We start from the raw sequence: 19746 nt of genomic DNA, 5'->3' as shown, positions 1-19746 counted from the left end.
AAAGAGGGAGAGGTTGAGAGAGGGGTGAGAGGGGGGATGGGGAGAGAGTGGGGAGAGAGAAGGAGGGAGCAAAGAGGGAAGGGAGAAATGGTGGGAGGGAAAGGGAGAATAGAGGGAAGAGAGAGGAAGGAAAGGGGAGAGAAGGAGAAAGAGAGGGGTGGAGGAGAGAGTGAAGGGGAAAAGAGAATGAGGGACAGAGGGACAGAGGGAGTGGAGAGAGGGAGGTTGAGGGATAGGCAGGAGGTAGGGGTGGGGTTAGGGCAGAATGGGGTAGAGAGATGGGGAGAGGGCAGAGAGAGGAAAAAGAGGGAGAGAGGGGTGAAGAGGGTGAGAGAGCGGTGTGAGAGAGGGGCCAGATGGAGGGAGAAAGAGAGGAGCAGAGGGGGCAGAGAAAGGAGGAAGAGAGTAGAGAGAGAGAGAGAGAACAGGGCATAGAGTGGAGGGAGAGAGTGGGGAGTGGGAGAATGGGAAGGGGAGGGGGAGGGAGAGAGGGAGAGGGTTTTGGTGGAGAGATAGGGGATAGAGGAAGGGCAGATGGTGTATAGAGGGACGGGAGAGAGGGTGAAGAGAGTGTGGGAGAGGCGGCAAGGTGCAGAGAAAAAAGCAGCTAGAAATGGGGAGAAAGGGAGAAAGAGGAATAGAAAGGGGAGAAAGGACGAGAGGGAGACAGGGTGTAGAGTGTTGGAGGGACAGGGGAGGAGGGTGAGAGATGAGGAGAGGAAGGAGAAAGGAGAAAGAGGGGATGGGAGAGGGTAGAGTGAAAGAGGGGGAAGAGGGGGTGAGAGGAAGTGAGAGAGAGGAGAGTGAAGGAGAGGGGAGAGGGGGATTGTGTGAGAGGGGAGAGAAAGGGGGGAGAGACAGGGGAAAGTGAGGGAGAGGGAAAGGGGAACCAGAGAAAGTGAGGAGAGGTAGAGGAGCGAGGGAGGGGGAAGAGAGGGAGTAGGTGAACAGACTGGAGAGGAAGGGGGAGAGAGAGGAGGTGGGGAATTGGGGGGTACAGAGGAAGAGGTGAGGAGAGGAAGGAGAGAGGGGAGAGAGAGGAAGGAACAGGAGGGGGAGAGAGCGGTTGTGAGGGGAGCCGGGGAAAGTGGGGAGAGAGATGGGTAGAGATGGAAGGTGAGAGGGGGAGAGAGCAGGATAGAGGAAAGAAAGAGGGGAGAGAGGGGGACAGTAGAAAAGGGGTGGAGAGTGAAAGGGGAAGAGAGAGGGTGGGAAGAAAGGGGAGAGGGGAGAGAGAGGGAAAGGCAAGAGAAAGTGAGGTGGAGAGCTATGTGGGAGGTAGGGAAAGGGTTAGTGCAGAGAGAATGGATAGAAAGTGAGGGGAGAGACGGGTGAGAGGAAAAGAGAGGGGGAAGAGGAGGAGAGAGAGGAGCAGAGGGAATCAGAGAAAGGGGAGAAGGGGCAAGAAGAGTTGAGAGTGTGTTCAGAGAGGGAGAGGGGTATAGAGGACAGAGGAGGAGAGAGGGGTTGGAAAAGGTGGAGGGGGAAAGAGTGGGAAGGAAAGGGGAGAGAAGGGAGAGAGAGATGAGGAAAGAGAGGGAGAGAGGAGGAGGAAAGAGGGGGTGAGAGAAGGGGAGAGAGACAGGCACAGAGGGGCAAAGAGAGGTTGGGTTATAGAGGGGTGGTGGGAAGGGTAAAGAAAGAGAGTGATGGGGAGAGGGAGGGTATAGAGAGAGAGGTGGTGATCTAGGCAGGAGGTAGAGAAGGGTTTAGGGAACAGAGAGGGGAGAGAGGACATGAAGAGAGGTGGGAGAGGGAGGGCAGAGGAAAGGGGAGAGAGGGGGCAGAGAAAAGGGGAGGGAGAGGGTGAGAGGGAGTGAGAGGAGGTGCAAAGGGGGATGGAGGGAGGGAGGGGAAGAGGGTTGAAGGGGAAGCGAGGGGGAGAGCATGGTAGTGGAAGGGGGAGAGAGGGGAGAGGTGGAAGAGAGAGAGGGGACAGTGGGGTGAGATTAGAAGAAAGGGTGATAGAGAGGTGTGAGGGAAGGGAGGGTGGGGGAAAAAGTGGGAAGAGTGGAGATATGGTTGAGAGAGCTCGAGTGAGAGAGAGGGGTGAGGGGAGAGGGGAGGGAAGGGGAAAGTGGGGAGAGAGGAGGGTAAGAGGGGAGAGAGAGGGGTAAAGCAGCGAGTAAACAGGGGAGAGTGGGAGGGGGACCAAGAGGGGGAGAGATGGGAGAGAGGGGAGAGAGGGGAGGGAGACGGTCAGAGACAGGAAGGGAGAGAGTGAGAGAGAGAGAGAGGGAGAGAGAGAGAAAGAGAGAGAGAGAGAGAGAGAGAGAGAGAGAGAGAGAGAGAGAGGGAGAGCAGAGGGAGTCAGAGAGGGGGGTAGAAAGTTAGACGGAGCAGAGAGAGAAAGAGGACACAATAGAGGGGTAAGAGAGGAAGGAGAAAAGGGTTGAGAGGGAGGTGGGGAGAGAGAGGCGGTGGAGTAGAGAGTGGCAGGGAAAGAGAGGGGGAAGGAGGGGAACAGGGAGGGGCTGAGAGAAAGGGGTAGTGAGGGAGGGGAGAGTTGGGGTGAGGGGTGGGGAGAGGGGGAGAGGGGCTAGAGAGGTAGTGAGAGGGTACAGAGAGTGGGTAGGATGGGGAGAGGGAGGGGGAGAAGGGAGAGAGAGCAGGAGAGAGGTGGGGAGAGGTGGCTAGAGAGGGTGGTAGAGGGAACGAGAGGGGTAAGAGAGAGACCGAAAGAGGGGGTGAGAGGGTGAGAGAGAGGCATTTTGTTGTAACATTTATTGAAGGTTGGAATGAGCCATCATTGAGCAGAGGGAGAGGGGAAGAGAGAGTGGTGAAGAGAGGGAGACAGATAGGGAGGGGACTGCTGGTATAAACCGTTATCGTTATCTTGGCATTATTGGCAAAATATTCTGCTGTTTAATGGATCAGCTTTAATTTTGTTTATAGCAGATTACAAGAATCATGCTTGAAAAATCCTGCTGGCTGAGGTTTTTGTCTGCAAGATCTTGATGACAAATTACATGATGGATTGCAAACCGAATTGAAATTTCTTTTTTCATAAACGCCACTAAACCAGCATAGTGACCAGTCATATATGGTGCTCCATCTGTGCACAAGAAATCATGTTCCTAATTGGCATACTTTTATCATTAACATCCATTTTGAGCTCATCATAGATTGACTCTCTGTTGATATTTGTTTTTAACCTTTTACAAGAGAATCTCTTAATAAACTTTTCCATTGTTGATAAATCGTATATATGCCATCAGCCTCATTGTCTCGCACAGTTGACTCATCCTGTTGTATCCCAAATTCTGATTTTTGTAGCCTTGTGCATAGTTGATACTCAATGTCTTCACTCATTTCATCAATATGATGAACTACAAAGTTATTACTCAGAAGAGCTAATTTTAAAATACTAGTACCCATTTTGAGAACAGTGGTGAGCACTTCTGATATAGCAGTCATTGTGAATCTTTCAACTATTGTATGAGATTCTCCACACTGCTATCATTTTGGAAATAGTATAAGGTCATTTTTAGCTTTCTTGGCAAATGACTAAAGTATGTAACACTTTTCAAATGCTTGTTTAATCTTCCGGAACTGAGTAATACCATAAGTAGCCTTTTCAGGGTGTCTTTTTTGGAAGTGTTCCTGCAATCTTGATGGTTTCATTACTTCATTAGATGGGCTTTTCCTAAGGGCCAGACAGGTTGTGTATGGTGTATTGATAAATAAAGGCAGTGGTGTTTCCAGGGGCAAATGTCTAATACCAGATAGCATGCACTGAAGGTGAGAGGGGGTAGGATGTGAGGGGCAAGTATTTTACTCAGAGAGTGGTGGATGCCTGGAATGCGCTGCCTGGTATGTTAGTAGAAGCAAATCTATTAGAGGCTTTTAAGAGACGTTTAGATAGACACGTGCATAAGAGGAAGATGGTGGGATATGGGAGTTGTGTAGTAAGAGGGATTAGTTTTTGGGGAATTTTTGATTTACTTTTTAGCTGGTTCATTATGGGCTGAAGGGTCTTTTCCTAAACTGTACTGTGCTATGTTGCATTTTGTTTGCAAAAGACAGAAGTAATTTCTCTGGTGTGAAATCCCCACGACTCTCATTCATTTTGGAGAACAGTATTCATCAATAAAAATGACTTCCAAGAAAAAGTATGTTTGGTTTACCCAGTGCGTGGGCAGTGGAATATTCACTTGCAGACAGCAGTAATCCTGCATTCTTTTCATACCAATCCATCTGGTGTGGTTATAAGGATAGAAAATCTGCAGCAGATATGTAGATCCTGGAGATACGTGTTTGGCAATCTCATTCCGTCTGTGCTACTCTTGACCATTGAACTGACCATCTATATAACAAAATGAACTTGTGCTCCAGATTTATTAACAAGTAAATCTAGTCATGGGACAGAACAAAGTAATATAGAGGAAGGCAAAAAGACACTTAGAATCTCTATGTATAAAGGCAAAACTTGGTGTAGTGCAGGCATAAATAGTCATGATGGAACATGATGTTGTAGGTGATGACAGCACAGACTCTCAGTGAAGAGAACTGTGCTCGACATGGGCAGGAATGAAAATTTAACATTCCTGGACACATGGTATTTAGAAAAGATGGGGAAGGGGAAAAATTGCAAATTGGCAAGTAACACATTGACAATAGAATTTCAAAGAGTTAGCTCAATTGTGTAAATGGATGTGAAGAAAAAATTATAACAAGGGGAGAGAGAGAGAAGTCATAAAGAGAGAGGGGAGTGGGATCAAGTGAGAGGAAGAGGGAGGGCAGAGAGAGGGAAAGATTGGGAGAGGGACAGAGGATGAGGGAGGGGAGGAGAGGGGAGAGGGAGGGAAGAGAGAGAAGGAGTGCACTGAGGGAGAGAGAGGAGGAGAGAGTGAGAGGAAGACAGAGGGAGGGAGCAGGAGAGGAGTAGAGGAGGGGAGAGGGAGAGAGGATAAGGTAGGGGAGAGGGAGAGAGGATAAGGTAGGGGAGAAGGGGGAGAGGGAGGGGGTGTAGTGGAGGAGATGCAGAGAGAGGAGAAAAGGCAGACAGGAATAGGAACGGGGAAGATGGAGAACTGGAGGGAAGAAAAAGGAAGGGTGAGAGGGGGAGGGGCATTTCTCTTTGTGTCATTGTGAGGGTTAATATGTTATTGTGGCATGACAAGTGAGAGAGAAAAAACTGCTTCAGTCTTGTGATTTCAGCAGCCACTTTCCTAAAAGCGAAGTGACTCTGCCAGCAGTAGACGAGACAAAAGTAGGTATGGGAAGTTGTTCTTCCTCTTCCAGTTGGAAGCCTAGAGCCACAGCAACAGCTACGTGACTGGACAGCCTGTCTCAGCATCAGTTACGGTGAAAGATGAAATATTTAAGGGGAACAACTTCTCTCAGAGGGTGGTGCAGGCTTTCAGCAGAAGTGGTGGATGTGACTTTGATTGGAACATGTAATAGAAGATTGGATAGGTACATCGATGGGAAGGCCATGGAGGGCTATGGTCCGGGTGCAGGCTGATGGGAGTAGGCAGAATAACAATTTGATATGGACTAAATGGGCTGTAGTGCTCTCTGTCTATAAATCTGCATTGAAGTCACGTGATGCAGCTATGTAAACAAGGACTACCCTCTGTAAGAAGATGCTACTCCTTCTGACCTGCTATTTCCAGCATTTTCTGTTTTTATTTCAGATATCCAGCATCTGCAGTATTTTTCTGATTTTCAACATTTTTGGGTAATGATTTGAAAACTCAATTTGCTTGAAAGTGGAAGCAAGAGTAAAGAAACCCAGTTTAAATTGTAAAATGCTGGTTAAGATTCTACTGCATAAGAAGCCCTGCTGTTATAACTTAGGAATGTTGTGTCAGCCAATCAGGATGGTGGGATCTGGAGAACATTCTGGAGAAGCAGGATGGAGAGAGATTTGTGTCAGACAGTGGTCTGGTTTGGAGTCTTTTTGGCAGGAGCAGCGGAGTGCAATAGAAGGGAGGATGCTTCAAAATGCTGTGGGAAGGAGTGACCACGTTCCAAGAGGAGCTTTGTGCAGTTGAATGGCTCCAAGAGGACCAATACAAGAGTGAGAGTGCAAGAAGTGAGAAAGTGAGTGAGAGAGTGCAAGTGTGAGTGCAAGAAAGAGAGATTGATTGTTCTCATGGACTTCGGACTGTGGCAGGTGCCTTCACGAAGTCCCTGGGTTTGGTACCAGAACGATTATACCCAGCTTTGGAAGAGATGAGCTCCAACGGTCATGTGCACATTTAGACTGATTTAATTGTAACGGGCCCTTTTATTTTTTCATTTTCTTTTAATGAGTTTTATAAAGCTGAAATATGGAAATATACTTTTTTTATAATTTTATGTAGTGTACAATCTGTCATTTCTGGGCGACTGACAATTATGTATGGGCAGTCTTCACACAGCATTTTCTCAAATTGAGGTTTCTTTAATTGGAACATCACGATGTTCCTGTTTGTTTGACTGAAGTCATGCCGACCCCAGACCTATATTGTTTATGAAAGGTGCCCTTCTCCCCGTTGAGTCACATGGCTGTTAGCAGAGCTGGTTAATGAGCCGAGTTTCTATACAAGCCCAGTGAGAGGGATAAAGGAGCTGAAGCAACATTTAGCATTTTCTAAAAATGTTAAACACGAGAAATTCTGTAGACGCTGGAAATCCAAAGCAACACACACAAAATATTAGAGGAACTCAGCAGGCCAGGCAGCACCTATGAAAATCCATGTGTTCAGAGCAAGAAGGGAGAGTGAGGAGGTGTTAGAGAGGAGTTACAGGCAGGTGGTCACACTGGGGCCGCGGGAGACAGACAAGTAGTTCACAGTCAGGAGGGGGAAGGGAAAGAGTCAGGTACTAGGGAGTACCCCTGTGGCTGTACCCCTTGACAATAAGTACTACTGTTGGGGAGTGGGGGGGGGGAAACAGCCTACCTGGGGGAAGTCACAGTGTCCGTGCCTCTGGCATTCAGTCTAGCCCTGTGGCTCAGAAGGGTAGGGAAGGGAAGAGGAAGGCAGCAGTGATAGGTGATTCTGTGGACGCAGGAAAGAAACTCGGATGGTAATTTGCCTCCCAGGTGCCCGGGTCCGGGACATTTGGATCATGTCCAAGATATCCTGCGGTAGGAGGGAGAACAGTCAGAGGTCGTGGTACATATTGGTACCAATGATATAGGCAGAAAAAGGGAAGAGGTCCTGAAAAAAGACTACAGGGAGTTAGGAAGGAAGTTGAGAAGCAGGACCGTAAAGGTAGTAATCTCAGGATTACTGCCTGTGCCATGCAACAGTGAGAATAGGAATAGGATGAGCTAGAGGATAAATGCATGGCTGAGGGATTGGAGCAGGGGACAGGAATTCAGATTTCTGGATCATTGGGACCTCTTTTGGGGCAGGTAGGTGTAGCCTGTACAAAAAGGACGGATTGCACTTGAATCCCAGGGGAACCAAAATGCTGGTGGGGAGGTTTGCTCAGGCTACTTGTGAGAGTTTAAACTAGAATTGTTGGGGAGTGAGAACCGAACTGAAGAGACTGGGGAAGAGGAAGTTAGCTCACAAATAGAGAAAGCTTGTAGACAGTGCGAGAGGGAGAATAGGCAGGTGATAGAAAAGGGACGTGTTCAGACCAAAGGCTTGAGAAGTATCTATTTTAATGCAAGGAGTGTTGTGAACAAAGTGGATGAGCTTAGAGCATGGATCGGTACTTGGACATATGATCTGGTGGCCATTACAGAGACTGGGATGACTCAGGGACAGGACTGGTTACTTCAAGTGCCGGGTTTTTAGATATATCAGAAAGGACGTTGGGAGGCAAAAGAGGTGAGAGCGTGGCTCTGTTGATCTGAGATGGTGTCACAGCTGCAGAAAACATGGACTCCATGGAGGGGTTGTCTACAGAGTCTCTGTGGGTGGAGGTTAGGGAACAGGAAGAGGTCAATAATTTTACTGGGTGTTTTTATAGGCTGCCCAATAGTAACAGGGTTATCAAGGAGCAGATAAGGAAACAGATCCTGGAAAGGTGAAATAATAAGAGTTGGCGTGATGGGAGATTTTAATTTCCCAAATATCGATTGGCATCTCCATAGAGTGAGGGGTTTAGATGGGGTGGAGTTTGTTAGGTGTGTTCAGGAAGGTTTCTTGACACAGTACGTAGACAAGCCCACAAGAGGAGAGGCTGTACTGTACTGGATTTGGTATTGGGAAATGAACCTGGTCAGGTGTCAGATCTCTCAGTGGGAGAGCATTTTGGAGATAGTGATCATATTTATATTTCCTTTACAATAGCATTGGAGAGAGATAGGAACAGACAAGTTAGAAAAGCGTTTAATTGGAGTAAGGGGAATTATGAGGCTATCAGGCAGGAAATTGGAGGCTTAAATGGAAAACAAATGTTCTCAGGGAAAAATATGGAAGAAATGAGGCAAATGTTCAGGGGATATTTGTGTGGAGTTCTGTATAGGTACGTTCCAATGAGACAGGGAAGTTATGGTAGGGTACAGGAACAGTGCTGTACAAAGGCTGTAATAAATCTAGTCAAGAAGTAAAGCTTACAAAAGGTTCAGAGAGCTAGGTAATGTTAGAGATTTAGAAAATTATAAGGCTACCAGGAAGGAACTTAAGAAGGAAATTAGGAGAGCCAGAAGGGGTCATGAGAAGGTCTTGGCAGGCAGAATTAAGGAAAATCCCAAGGCATTCTACAAGTATGTGAAGAGCAAGAGGATAAGATGTGAGAGAATAGGACCTATCAAGTCTGATAGTGTATGAAACCGGAGGAAATAGCAGAGGTACTTAATGAATACATTACTTCAGTATTCACTATGGAAAAGGATCTAAGTGATTGTGGTGCTGACTTGCAGCAGACTGAAAAGACTGAGCACGTAGTGTTAAGAAACAGGATGTGCTGGAGCTTTTGAAAAGCATCAAGTTGGATAAGTTGCCGGGACTGGACAAAATGCACCCCAAGCTACTGTGGGAGGTGAGGGAGGAGCTTGCTAAGACTCTGGCAATGATCTTTGCATCATCAATGCATTCCGGAGGATTGGAGCGAGCAGTACAAGGTAAGGGAATTACAAGTTTGGTGAGAGTTGATGAGAGTTCTCCAGAGTCGGAGGTCAGAAGTGGTGTCGGAGACCGTTTTCTGATGGGTGAGAGTGGGGTCCTCTTCAAGGGACAGGTATAACAAAGTGTCTGAGAGATGCCCCCTGGCCTCGCTAGGTAAAGATCAGTGAACCACACTACAGCAGCAACCCCTTTGAATGTTGTTTAAAATCACCTGGCCAGACAATTGGTAATGAGAAACTCTGTGCTGGTTCTCCAATGCACATGGCATGTGTGGGTACTCTAAGGGAAACCAGAGGAGATGACTTCACTCCATCAGGGCTTCTTCATCACCTATTCTCAATAGTTATTGCTTGTTTATTTATTAATATTACTTTTATTTTGTATTTAAACAGTTTGTATCTTTTGTACATTGGTTGAAAGCACAAGTTGGTGCAGTCGCTATTGATTTTGTTATGGTTATTGTTCTATTATAGATTGGGTATGCCTGCAAGAAAATGAATCTCATATTGTGACATATGTACTTTGATAATCAATTTACTTTGTACTTTGGAATAATGACATCGATGCAACACAATAGGCTTCATTGCCCATATTTATACCTTTAAATATATCTCTACCTTGAGAAATTATACCCACAGATAAAATGAAATTGGACAATAGAGGGCACACTGTTAAAACTGAGAATGAATTAGGTTAACCAAGAATACATAAAAAAAACGAGTGGAAAGATTCAAACTTTCTTGACACTTTGCCAGCTTTCAAGAACAGGACTGCTGCTGCTGATACATTTCTAAAACTTTAACCAGTTATATTTAACACGCACTTGGAATGTTCCCCAAAATTCATAGGGTTTAGAGAATGAGAAATAATTGCACTTTCATAAAGTGATTGCTGGTAAAATAAACATTTCAAATCTGTTGTCTTTGCAATGCAGCTGTTCTCATCTAATCCAACATGTTTCTCACCTTTCGCTTATTCCTCCTCTTAAAATATTGTTCAACAACAGCATCAAAAGATTTCAGACTAGCGTAGCACCAACTCAGCTCCTCTGTACAGAGATCATCAGCTCCATCGCGGTCATGCAGTCCTTTCTCTGGTGACTCAAACACTACACCCCGAGGAACATCCAGAGGTCTTGATTTTAAAAACCGATGAGGCAGCACCTCATTATGTTTCCAATTCTTCTTCATGCATCTTTCTACGGTTTCTGGAACTTGGATTGGCTTCAACTCATCACTTGTACTAAGACACTGGGAGAAGTAGGCGTGGCATGCCTTTCCTTTCACTATAGGCCTAATGGAACAGGGCTTCAGCCTGGCCACAAATTCCTGCAGTTCCTGAAAGGAGGAATGATCCGAATAGGGAATTATGTGAATGTCTTTGTGTGCGAGTTTTATTCTGCGGCTTGTTGGGATAATGGCAATCGTAGGGCACGTTTGATTCCACTGAACCATATTAAGTCGGTTAATTTCATTCTGATCTACCACACCGATTCTTCCAGCCCCGATCTCTGAAGTGAACACATTGCTCAGTCTCAGCAGCTGAAACATCTGAAGTCTGCGAGGACGCACCACAATCCAGGTTTTGAATGCCAGAGCCAGCTCTATTAACAAGGATTCTTTGCCCAAGTTATATAGACCTGTAATTATAGGAAGAAACAGCTCAGGCATAATCTACACAAAAATTTTTTTTTACAGTTTCAGAAGATAAAAGCAGCAAAAGGAAGAAAGAAAATAAAGCTATGCTATAAAATAGCATCATTGGTATTTTTCAGATGTCCTCGACTGCCTCTCAATCAACACCATTTTTGAAGAGTATTGACTGTTAAAAGAAGGGAATGCAGTAGTTGCAAGCAGCAACGTGACAATTGTCCAATCACTGTCTCCAGCTACTGCATTGTGACAATTCCCAGATCGCTTCCTGCAACCAAAAGCATGATCTGGTTCTTGTCACATTAAAGATGCACCATTACCCAATCATTACTCATTACCCATTGGTATTTTCCAGATGTCCTCGAGTGCCTCTCAATCAATGCCATTTTTGAAGGGTAGTCACTGCGATTACTCTTCAAATATGGCATTGATTGACAGACACTGGAGGACATCTGGAAAATACCAATGGTGCATCTTTAATATGACAAGAACCAGATCACGCTTTTGGCAGTATGAATGCCCAGTGTTCACTTGGCCTTTGTTTAACATCTAGAATCTATATTTATGTATTGGCATGGGACTTGAAATGGCCTTTTCATCCATTAGCAGAAGAACTGCCACCATTGTACAATCAAAAACTACCTGCACAAAGTCTTGATACAACTCAGTAACTTTTTCCAGATGTTCCCAAAGCACAGAACGATAAATTTAGAATAAATTACTGCTAAATTATTGTCAGTTTTCTCCTATTGAGCAAATTAATTGTTGGGAGCAACAGTAGCCCAACTCCTGGAACTACGAAACCGTTACAGAGAGCGGATCACAACCTAACATAACATGTTTTCGGTTGTATAAAGCCCCTGCAGTATGTGTCCTCCTTCGTAAGGCAATAACTTAAATGATTCTACAAACTATGGACTCTACAACTCAAATTTTTGATATTTCTTGCTAATTTATTACTCTTAATTTCCTTTTTATTTTGTATTTGCAGTTTGTTGTCTTTCGCACATTGTTGATTGTCCGTCTCTGTTGTGTGTGGTTTTTCATTCACTTTGTTGTGTTTCTTTGTATTTACTGTGGCGGCCCACAAGAAAATGAATCTCAGGGTTGTACATAGTGATATATATGTGCTTTGATAATAAATTTACTTTGAACTTTGAATTGAGAGAAGGCAAGTCAATGAAACAATGACTTTCCATTCCACACACCGGTGGTCAATATTCATTGGCTGTTCACTGCAGTAGCAAAGTGGTCAAGCCCATTTTATTTCTCACCCAGCAATCTGCACAGGTAATTCCTTGTAACAGTTATTGAAGGTCGGAAGGAACTTTCCTTATTGCTTCATATTATATTAAAAAATATTGAACAATTAGAGGGTAGCACTGATGAGGATTCCTTTGTAAAGTTGTAATCTGTCATCTCTGCTCATTTTCAGTCTGGGCACCCTTTCAAACAGCTTAAGTTAACAAGCATTATATTTTTTTCTCGATGCTAACTTAGAATAACTTTTAACTTCCAAATCCAAGTCCCATGAAATGCTGCCAAGCTTCAATTCTGAATTATATCCTCCATAATGATAGGGTAATACCAACAGAGAAACCAATGCTTTCATTCAGAAATCAATTTTCATCAAGCACCTAAGTGATTCCCACCCCCCACCCCCCCATTCATGTTCTCCAATTACCTCTCCTCTAAGTGTAGGGCTCTCAGTACCAGTAACTGTGGTGTTAACTGTTCAGGCTAACAAAATGTATTGTTATAATGAAATGGCTTCTCTGTAATGTTATTTAATGTTGTAATGGGTTTCTGTGTCTGGAATGTTTGGGTTATAACTGCAGATAAGGGGGGGGGGGAACTAACCAATGGAGAATTGTTATGCTATCTTGTATGTGTAAGCTGAGCGGGAGTTCGTGGTCTTTTTTGGGAGGCAAGTGGACAGCCGTGTGAGGAGCGGACAGCAGTTCCAGGGCAGCGAATACTGGGCGTCTGGGGTTCGGACAGTAGCCGAAGTCTCAGAAGGTCGTTGTGGATTGAACCAAAGGCATGAGCTCCAATGTATTAAAATATTATCTGCACAAACTGATAAACTTACTGATTTGGCACCTTTAGGTTATCTGTTTCTACTAACCCATCACTAAGAAATAACTAAGTTGCAATTATTTACTCGCCTTTGGTGTGTTGTCTGACATTTGGGTTGCGAGCGTGTACTGGGGGGGCATTACACCATATTTACACCAAAGTATTGCACTATTGGCGGGGTGGCGGCAGTTCACCCTAAGTGAACGGGGGTAAATTGGGGGCACGGGTGCTACATAAGCAAAGGGCATGATTCACATTTATACCTGGACTACAAGTAGTCACAGCCACCTAAGTGCTGGACTCTTCTAGCAATATTTTTGAAAAAACAGGCCCCTTGACAGTGCCAAAAGGCTCAGGATGAAGTTAAAATCAACAGATTAGGCTGGTCTGGCTGTGTAGCATCAATAATTTGGAAATAAACACTTCACACGCCAAAATGCATGATTAAAAACGAGGACCTCTGGGGAATTCGGATGGGACAGTGTGGATTTGCTTTATAAAAATGAAGGCCTTTGGGGAATTGGGATGGGACAATGTGGATTTGCTTTATAAAAATGAAGGCAGGCATCAGGAAAACAAAGACGTTTTCATTTCTTACCTATTACGACATTGTGTTCTGGGTGAGCATTGATTATTTCTTTGATCTGTTCAGTAGCCTCTTCACGGGAAGGCACCACACTCTCAGGATCACAGTTTGTATTGCCCAGGTAGAGAAAATCCATTATTTTCTCTGTGCTCAGTGGAGAATTGCAGAACATGGTGGGTGTGTAACGGAAATCTGCTAAAAGAAAATTCATCAAAGTACTGTTACCGAAACGGATTTTCACAGCCTCATGCTTTTTCTTTTAAATTCTACCCACACTTTGTTTTAAAGTTAATATAACTTAACACATTTTTCTGTGGATAATTTAAAAAGTCCCATTAAATTTATAAACTATTCAGTATGTCAGTTGGAAATTTGTGTCCAGATTTGGACACTTAGCTTTAGGAAGCCTATCAGTGCATCAGGGATGGTGACATCACGGTTAAAGCACTCCCAATCATTGAGCACATCTACCTGAAATACTGTTGCAGAAAAGCAGCATCCATCATCAGGGATCCCCACCACCCAGGTCATACTTTCTTCTCACTACTGCCATCAGGAAGGAGATACAGAAGCCTCACACCACCAGGTTCAGAAACAGTTACTGCCCCTCAACCATTAAGTGCTTGAACCAAAGTAACATACACAAAATCCTAGAGGAACCCAGCAGGCCAGGCAGCATCTATTGAAAAAAAAACAGTTGACGTTCTGAGCCCAACTCCTTCCGCAGGATTTCTTGCACCAAAGGAGTTAACTTCACTCAAACTCACTTGCCACATCATCAAAATATTCCCACTACCTATGGACTTATATTCAAGGACTCTTCATCTCATGTTCTCAATATTTGTTGCTTATTTATGTATTATTATTTCTTCTTTATGTATTTGCACAGTTTGTTGTCCGCTGCTCTCTGGTAGAACACCCTAATTGGACAGCCTTTCATTGATTCTAGTATAGTTATTATTCTATAGATTTAGAGTATGCCCACAAGAAAATAGTGACATATGTGATAATAGTGACAAGAGAAAGATATTAAGTGAGAAATACTGCATGTTTTGTACATCAACCTCAATAACAGGTCATATTCTGCATGGAGGTCAGTGACCAGTGGTGTGCCTTAGGGATCTGTTCTGGGACCCCTACTCTTCGTGACTTTGATAAATGACCTGGATGAGGAAGTGAAGGAATGGGTTAGTAAATTTGCTGATGACACAAAGGTTGGAGGTGTTGTGGATGGTGTGGAGGACTGTCAGAGGTTACAGCAGGACACTGACAGGATGAAAAACTGGGCTGATAAGTGGCAGATGGAGTTCAACCCAGGTAAGTGTGAGGTGGTTCATTTTGGTAGGTCAAATATGATGGCAGAATATAGTATTAATGGTAAGATTCTTGGCAGTGCAGAGGATCAGAGGGATCTTGGGGTCCGAGTGCATTGGACACTCAAAGCTGCTGCGCAGGTTGACTCTGTGGTTAAGAAGGCATACGGAGCATTGGCCTTCATCAATCATGGGATTGAGTTTAAGTGCCGAGAGGTAATGTTACAGCTATATAGGACCCTGATCAGACCCACTTGGAGTACTGTGCTCAGTTCTGGTCACCTCATGACAGGAAGGATGTGGAAACTATAGAAAGGGTGCAGAGGAGATTTACAAAGATGTTGCCTGGATTGGGGAGCATGCCTTATGAGAACAGGTTGAGTGAACTTGGCCTTTTCTCCATGGAGCGGCAGAGGATGAGAGATGACCTGACAGAGGTATATAAGATGATGAGAGGCACTGATCATCTGGATAGTCAGAGGCTTTTTCCTAGGGCTGAAATGGTTGCCAGAAGAGGAGGCAAGTTTTAAGGTGCTTGGAAGTAGGTACAGAGGAGATGCCAGGGGCAAGTTATTGTTGTGTGTGGTGTTGTTGTTTTTTTTTTAAAAACGTAGGGAGTTGTGAGTGCGTGGAATAGGCTGCCAGCAGCGGTGGAGGAGGCAGATGCAATAGGGTCTTTTAAGAGACTCCTGGATAGGTACATGTAGCTTAGAAAAAGAGAGCTATGGGTAATCCTAGGTAACTTCTGAAGTACATGTCCGGAACAGCATTGTGGGCCAAAGGGCCTGTATTGTGCTGTAGGTTTTCTATGTTCTATGTTCTTACTAGTGCAAACTTCCTTAAGTTGGTCTTTCTCCAGCAAATATGCCTGGCATGTGGTGATGACAAATGGCATTCCATGCACATTTTGCTGTCACTTGCACAAAAGCATTCTATGTGTGATGTGAGGACTGCAAAGTGGGCCTGAGCTGTAGGATACGACCTGCATGAGCCTCAGTTAAAGGGCACTTGGCTGTGACTTGACTCAATTTGTTATTGAGATGTGCAGTGTCTTCCAGCTGGGTTCTTCCTGACTAATTTTTCTTAGTGTTCATTTTCTGTTATATATACAATACCTATAAAAAGTATTAATCTCCCTTGAAAGTTTTCATGTTTTATTGTTTTACAACATTGAAACACAGTGGATTTAATCGGCTTTTTTGACACTGGACAACAAAAAAGACTCATTCGTGTCAGTGAAAACTGATTTCTACAAACTGGCCTAAACTTATTACAATTGTTAAACACAAAATAATTGATTGCATTATAACTCACCACTTGCAAGTCAGTATTTAGGAGATGCACCTTTGACAGCAATTACAGCCTTGAGTCTGTGTGGATAGGTCTCTATCAGCTTTGCACATCTGGACACTGCAATTTTTTCCCATTCTTCTTTACAAAACTGCTCAAGCTCTGTCAGATTGCATGGGGATCGTGAGTGAGCAGCCCTTTTCAAGTCTAGCCACAAATTTTCAATTGGATTGAGGTCTGGACTCTGACTTGGCCACGCAAAGGCATCAACTTTGTTGCTTTTCAGCCATTCCTGTGTAGCTTTGGCTTTATGCTTGGGGTAATTATCTTGCTGGAAAACAAATCTTCTCCCAAGTGGCAGTTCTCTTGCAGACTACATTAGGTTTTCCCTGTATTTTTCTGCATTCATTTTACCCTCTATCTTCAGTAGCCTTCCAGAGCCTGTCACAGTGAAGCATCCCCACAGCATGATGCAGCCACCACCATGCTTCATGGTTGGGATGGTGGGTTTTTGATAATGTGCGATGTTTGGCTTACACCAAACATGGCATTTAATTTGATGGACAAGAAGCTCAATTTTGGTTTCATTGGACGACAGAACCTTCTTCCATTTGACTACAGAGTCTCCTACATGCCTTCTGGCAAATTCTAGCCAAGATTTCACATGTTTTTTGGCCCCCAACAGCAGCTTTTTCTTTGCCACTCTCCCATAAAGCTGTGACTGGTGAAACACCCAGGCAACAGTTGTATGCACTGTCTCTCCCACCTCAGCCACTGAAGTTTGAAACTCCTCCAGAGATGTCATAGGTCTCTTGGTGGCCTCCCTCACCAGTCCCCTTCTTGTATGGTCACTCAGTTTTTTTAACACTGCCTGCTCTAGACAGATTTACAGCTGTGCCATATCTTTTGATTTCTTGATGATTGACTCAACCATACTCCAAGGGATATTCAGTGACAGGGAGGTTTCCTTGTATCCATCTCCCGACTTTCAAAATAACCTTTTAGTGGAGTTGTCTGGTGTGTTCGTTTGGCTTCGTGGTGTAATCCTCTACCTGTGTTCTCACCCATTCACTCATCTTATCCATACTTGCAGCCTCGTTATATTCACAATCTCACCTGGCTTGGTATCATAAGCAAATTGGAAACATGACATTTGTTTCCTTCTGTTGCAAGGGATTGTGAAAAGCAGGGCCCAAGCATCAATCCAGAAATTCAGACTCATAGAGATGGCAGCAAAGAAACAGGCCTTTCAGCCCATCTAATCTGTGCTGAACTATTATTCTCCTTTTGGCCCAATATCTCCAAGCAGAACACAGAATCCTCCCAACTAGTCCCAGTTGCTCAAATTTAGCCCACAACCCTACAAACCTTCATCTCAGGTACCCATCAAAATGCCTCTTAAATGTTGCAGTGGTCCTCACCCCAACCACTTCCTCTAGCAGCTCATTGTATGTATTATCTCCCAAATGTATAAAGACGCTACCTATCAGATCAAACTCCTGCCTGAGGAGGAACTTGGATCTGCTCCAATTTGCCAGCCCTCACAACATGTCAACAGCAGATGACACTTCATTGTCTCTTCACTCAACCTTGGAACATCCGATGGCAAAGATGCATCAAGCACATAGAAATGATCAGTAAAATACAGTCACACTAAAAAAGTCCAGGGCCCTGAATATACGAACGTTACAGCAGTCTACAGTTGAACACAATATGGCTTGTCTTCTTCTGAGTGAACACGGGGGGCAGCACCAGCTCCGGCATGGACGCCGCACCACACTGCCTCCAGTGAAGCATACCGGCTCCAACAACTCTCTCCTGGGCTGCTGTAAATAGGCAACTCCTCGGCTTGAGGCCTAGTCTTCGCTCCGAAGCTCCCTCGTTGTCAGTGAATCAGTCTCGCAGCATTCCACATTAACATTGTTGAAAAGGGCATTGCAATCGCAAGAAAAGCAATGAAGATGAAACTCTCGCTGTTAGACTGTGTCACAATATGGCAACAATGAATATAGAATCGAGACTGGTTTTTTATAAACAAATAAAACATTTATTTAAACACTGCTCAACAAAAATGAAAAGTAACCAAATGACTAACTTAACTGGAAGCTAACTGCTATACAGCAACTCGAACAGTTCTTAAAGCGATAAATGTGAACACAGTTCTTAAAGTGGTAAATACAAAAGTCCAAAAATGATTTATACAATCAATTAGGAGAGACTTTCCTGAAGTAACAAATTCCTCGACGACGTGACGTTTCTGCTGATCCCTGCCGAAATATACTTTCCCCGAAGGATTTTCGACAAAGGAAATCAAAACGGCTTAAAGGCACTGACCTTTCCTTGGCGAAACGCTGCGTCCAACTCTTTCTGCTTTCAAAATGCAGGAGCTATATTGGATGCAGGTTACTAATTCCTTAACCGAAGATTAAATAATGTCGGTCCTGTTTTACCACCGACAACACCAACTTTTCTCGATCCTTCGGGTTCCTGTACTTCGATGAATTCTTCACTCTCCGACTGAATTGCAAAGGTAGAAACCAAATCACATGCGGCAGTGTTTCGCGAAACTGCCGGCAATAACCTTTGACTTAAGATTAATTACATCACCCCACTATCACCAGACCATTACATCATGCTCACTAGATACTCAATTACATCATGGTCATAAGACAGTCACAAGATACCCACATGGTATGTAACAACTGAATGCCTCCTTCACGCACCAACACTGCCAACGCCTCTCTGCAGATGTTGTATAGATCCTATACAATGTTCTCCTACGCAAGATCTTTCCAAACTTTTTCTAAAAAAAATCCAAGTACAATACATTCACTGAGACCCCATTACTATTCTACTAATCACATTCTCAAAGATCACCAACAGATTATGAAACAAGGTTTTCCTTTCCTAAATTGCACATGAGCTCTGCTCAGTCTTATTATGTTTTAGCAGGGACCAGGGCACGTGCTGGGGCAAATATAAATGGAACCCTAAGTAAGTCTCAATAGAATTCTGAGAAGAAACTTTGTTGAAGGCTGCAGTGTGACTGACAGAGTCAATACCCAGCAAGCAAAGTGACGTAAGATAGTCAAAAAAATTTAGTCTTTTCACAGATCAGACCAGTGATGGTCAGGAAAGAATTAGATATTTAGAACACCAACCTGAAATGTGAAGAAAAGCAACACTGTTTATCAGAACCCTGGAGATCACAGAATCATTTGAGACAGTGCAGTGCAAGAAGAAAATTCAGGCTGTTTTGAGGAAATGGCAAATATGTTCTATAAGGAGTTAATGACAGAAGATAAAAAACAAAAAGTTGATGATGCTAAAGATCAAAGTGTTGAGAAAGATCAGTGGAAAGGAATAAACAGTCAACGCCTCAGGCCAAGACCCTTCGTTGAGATCTGCTAAGGATCTCAGCCCAAAATCTCAACTGTTTATTCCTCTCCATCAATGTTGCCTGACCTGCTGAGTTCCTCAGTATGTGTTGCTCTGGATTTCCAGCATCTGCAGAATCTCGTGTTTAAGAAAGATGTGTTTAGGAGCAGAGAAGTTTGGTGATTAAGTGCTAAAATTCATGTTCAAACTTTCATTAAGGGAAAATCAAGAAAAGAAAGTATACAATAATGATGCACTAGAAAGGGGTAGGGATTGGACCACGATGGAATGCTGAATTCCATGGTTAGATTTCAATGACCTCAGGGCAATTAAGGATGAACAAGAAATAGGAAATTGCACAACCTGATACCAGTTGTTTTCAAATAGGGAAATGGGTTCTCTTAAATCTGGGCTACAGCCATTTTGCACACACA

At 44.1% G+C, this 19746-nt stretch overlaps 2 protein-coding genes across 2 annotated transcripts in view; one reads left to right on the top strand and one right to left on the bottom strand.

Moving 5' to 3' along the window:
- The window catches only part of LOC140731503 (5' exonuclease Apollo-like), a 35238-nt gene extending 17540 nt beyond the window's left edge, over positions 1–17698 (bottom strand). Inside the window, exons 1-3 of the mRNA XM_073052980.1 lie at positions 17635–17698; positions 13344–13526; positions 9980–10653 (exon numbers count right to left, since the gene is read on the bottom strand). Coding sequence (XP_072909081.1) covers positions 9980–10653; positions 13344–13526; positions 17635–17698 — 921 coding nt within the window. The remainder of the gene's footprint in view (positions 1–9979; positions 10654–13343; positions 13527–17634) is intronic.
- Positions 1–19746, top strand: part of LOC140732511 (AP-4 complex subunit beta-1-like) — an 870212-nt gene that overhangs the window by 571217 nt on the left and 279249 nt on the right.

Source organism: Hemitrygon akajei, chromosome 8, assembly GCF_048418815.1.
Source record: "Hemitrygon akajei chromosome 8, sHemAka1.3, whole genome shotgun sequence".
NCBI classification, from domain to species: domain Eukaryota; kingdom Metazoa; phylum Chordata; class Chondrichthyes; order Myliobatiformes; family Dasyatidae; genus Hemitrygon; species Hemitrygon akajei.
Note: the sequence above shows the minus strand (reverse complement) of the source record. Positions and strands in the feature narration are given on the sequence as shown.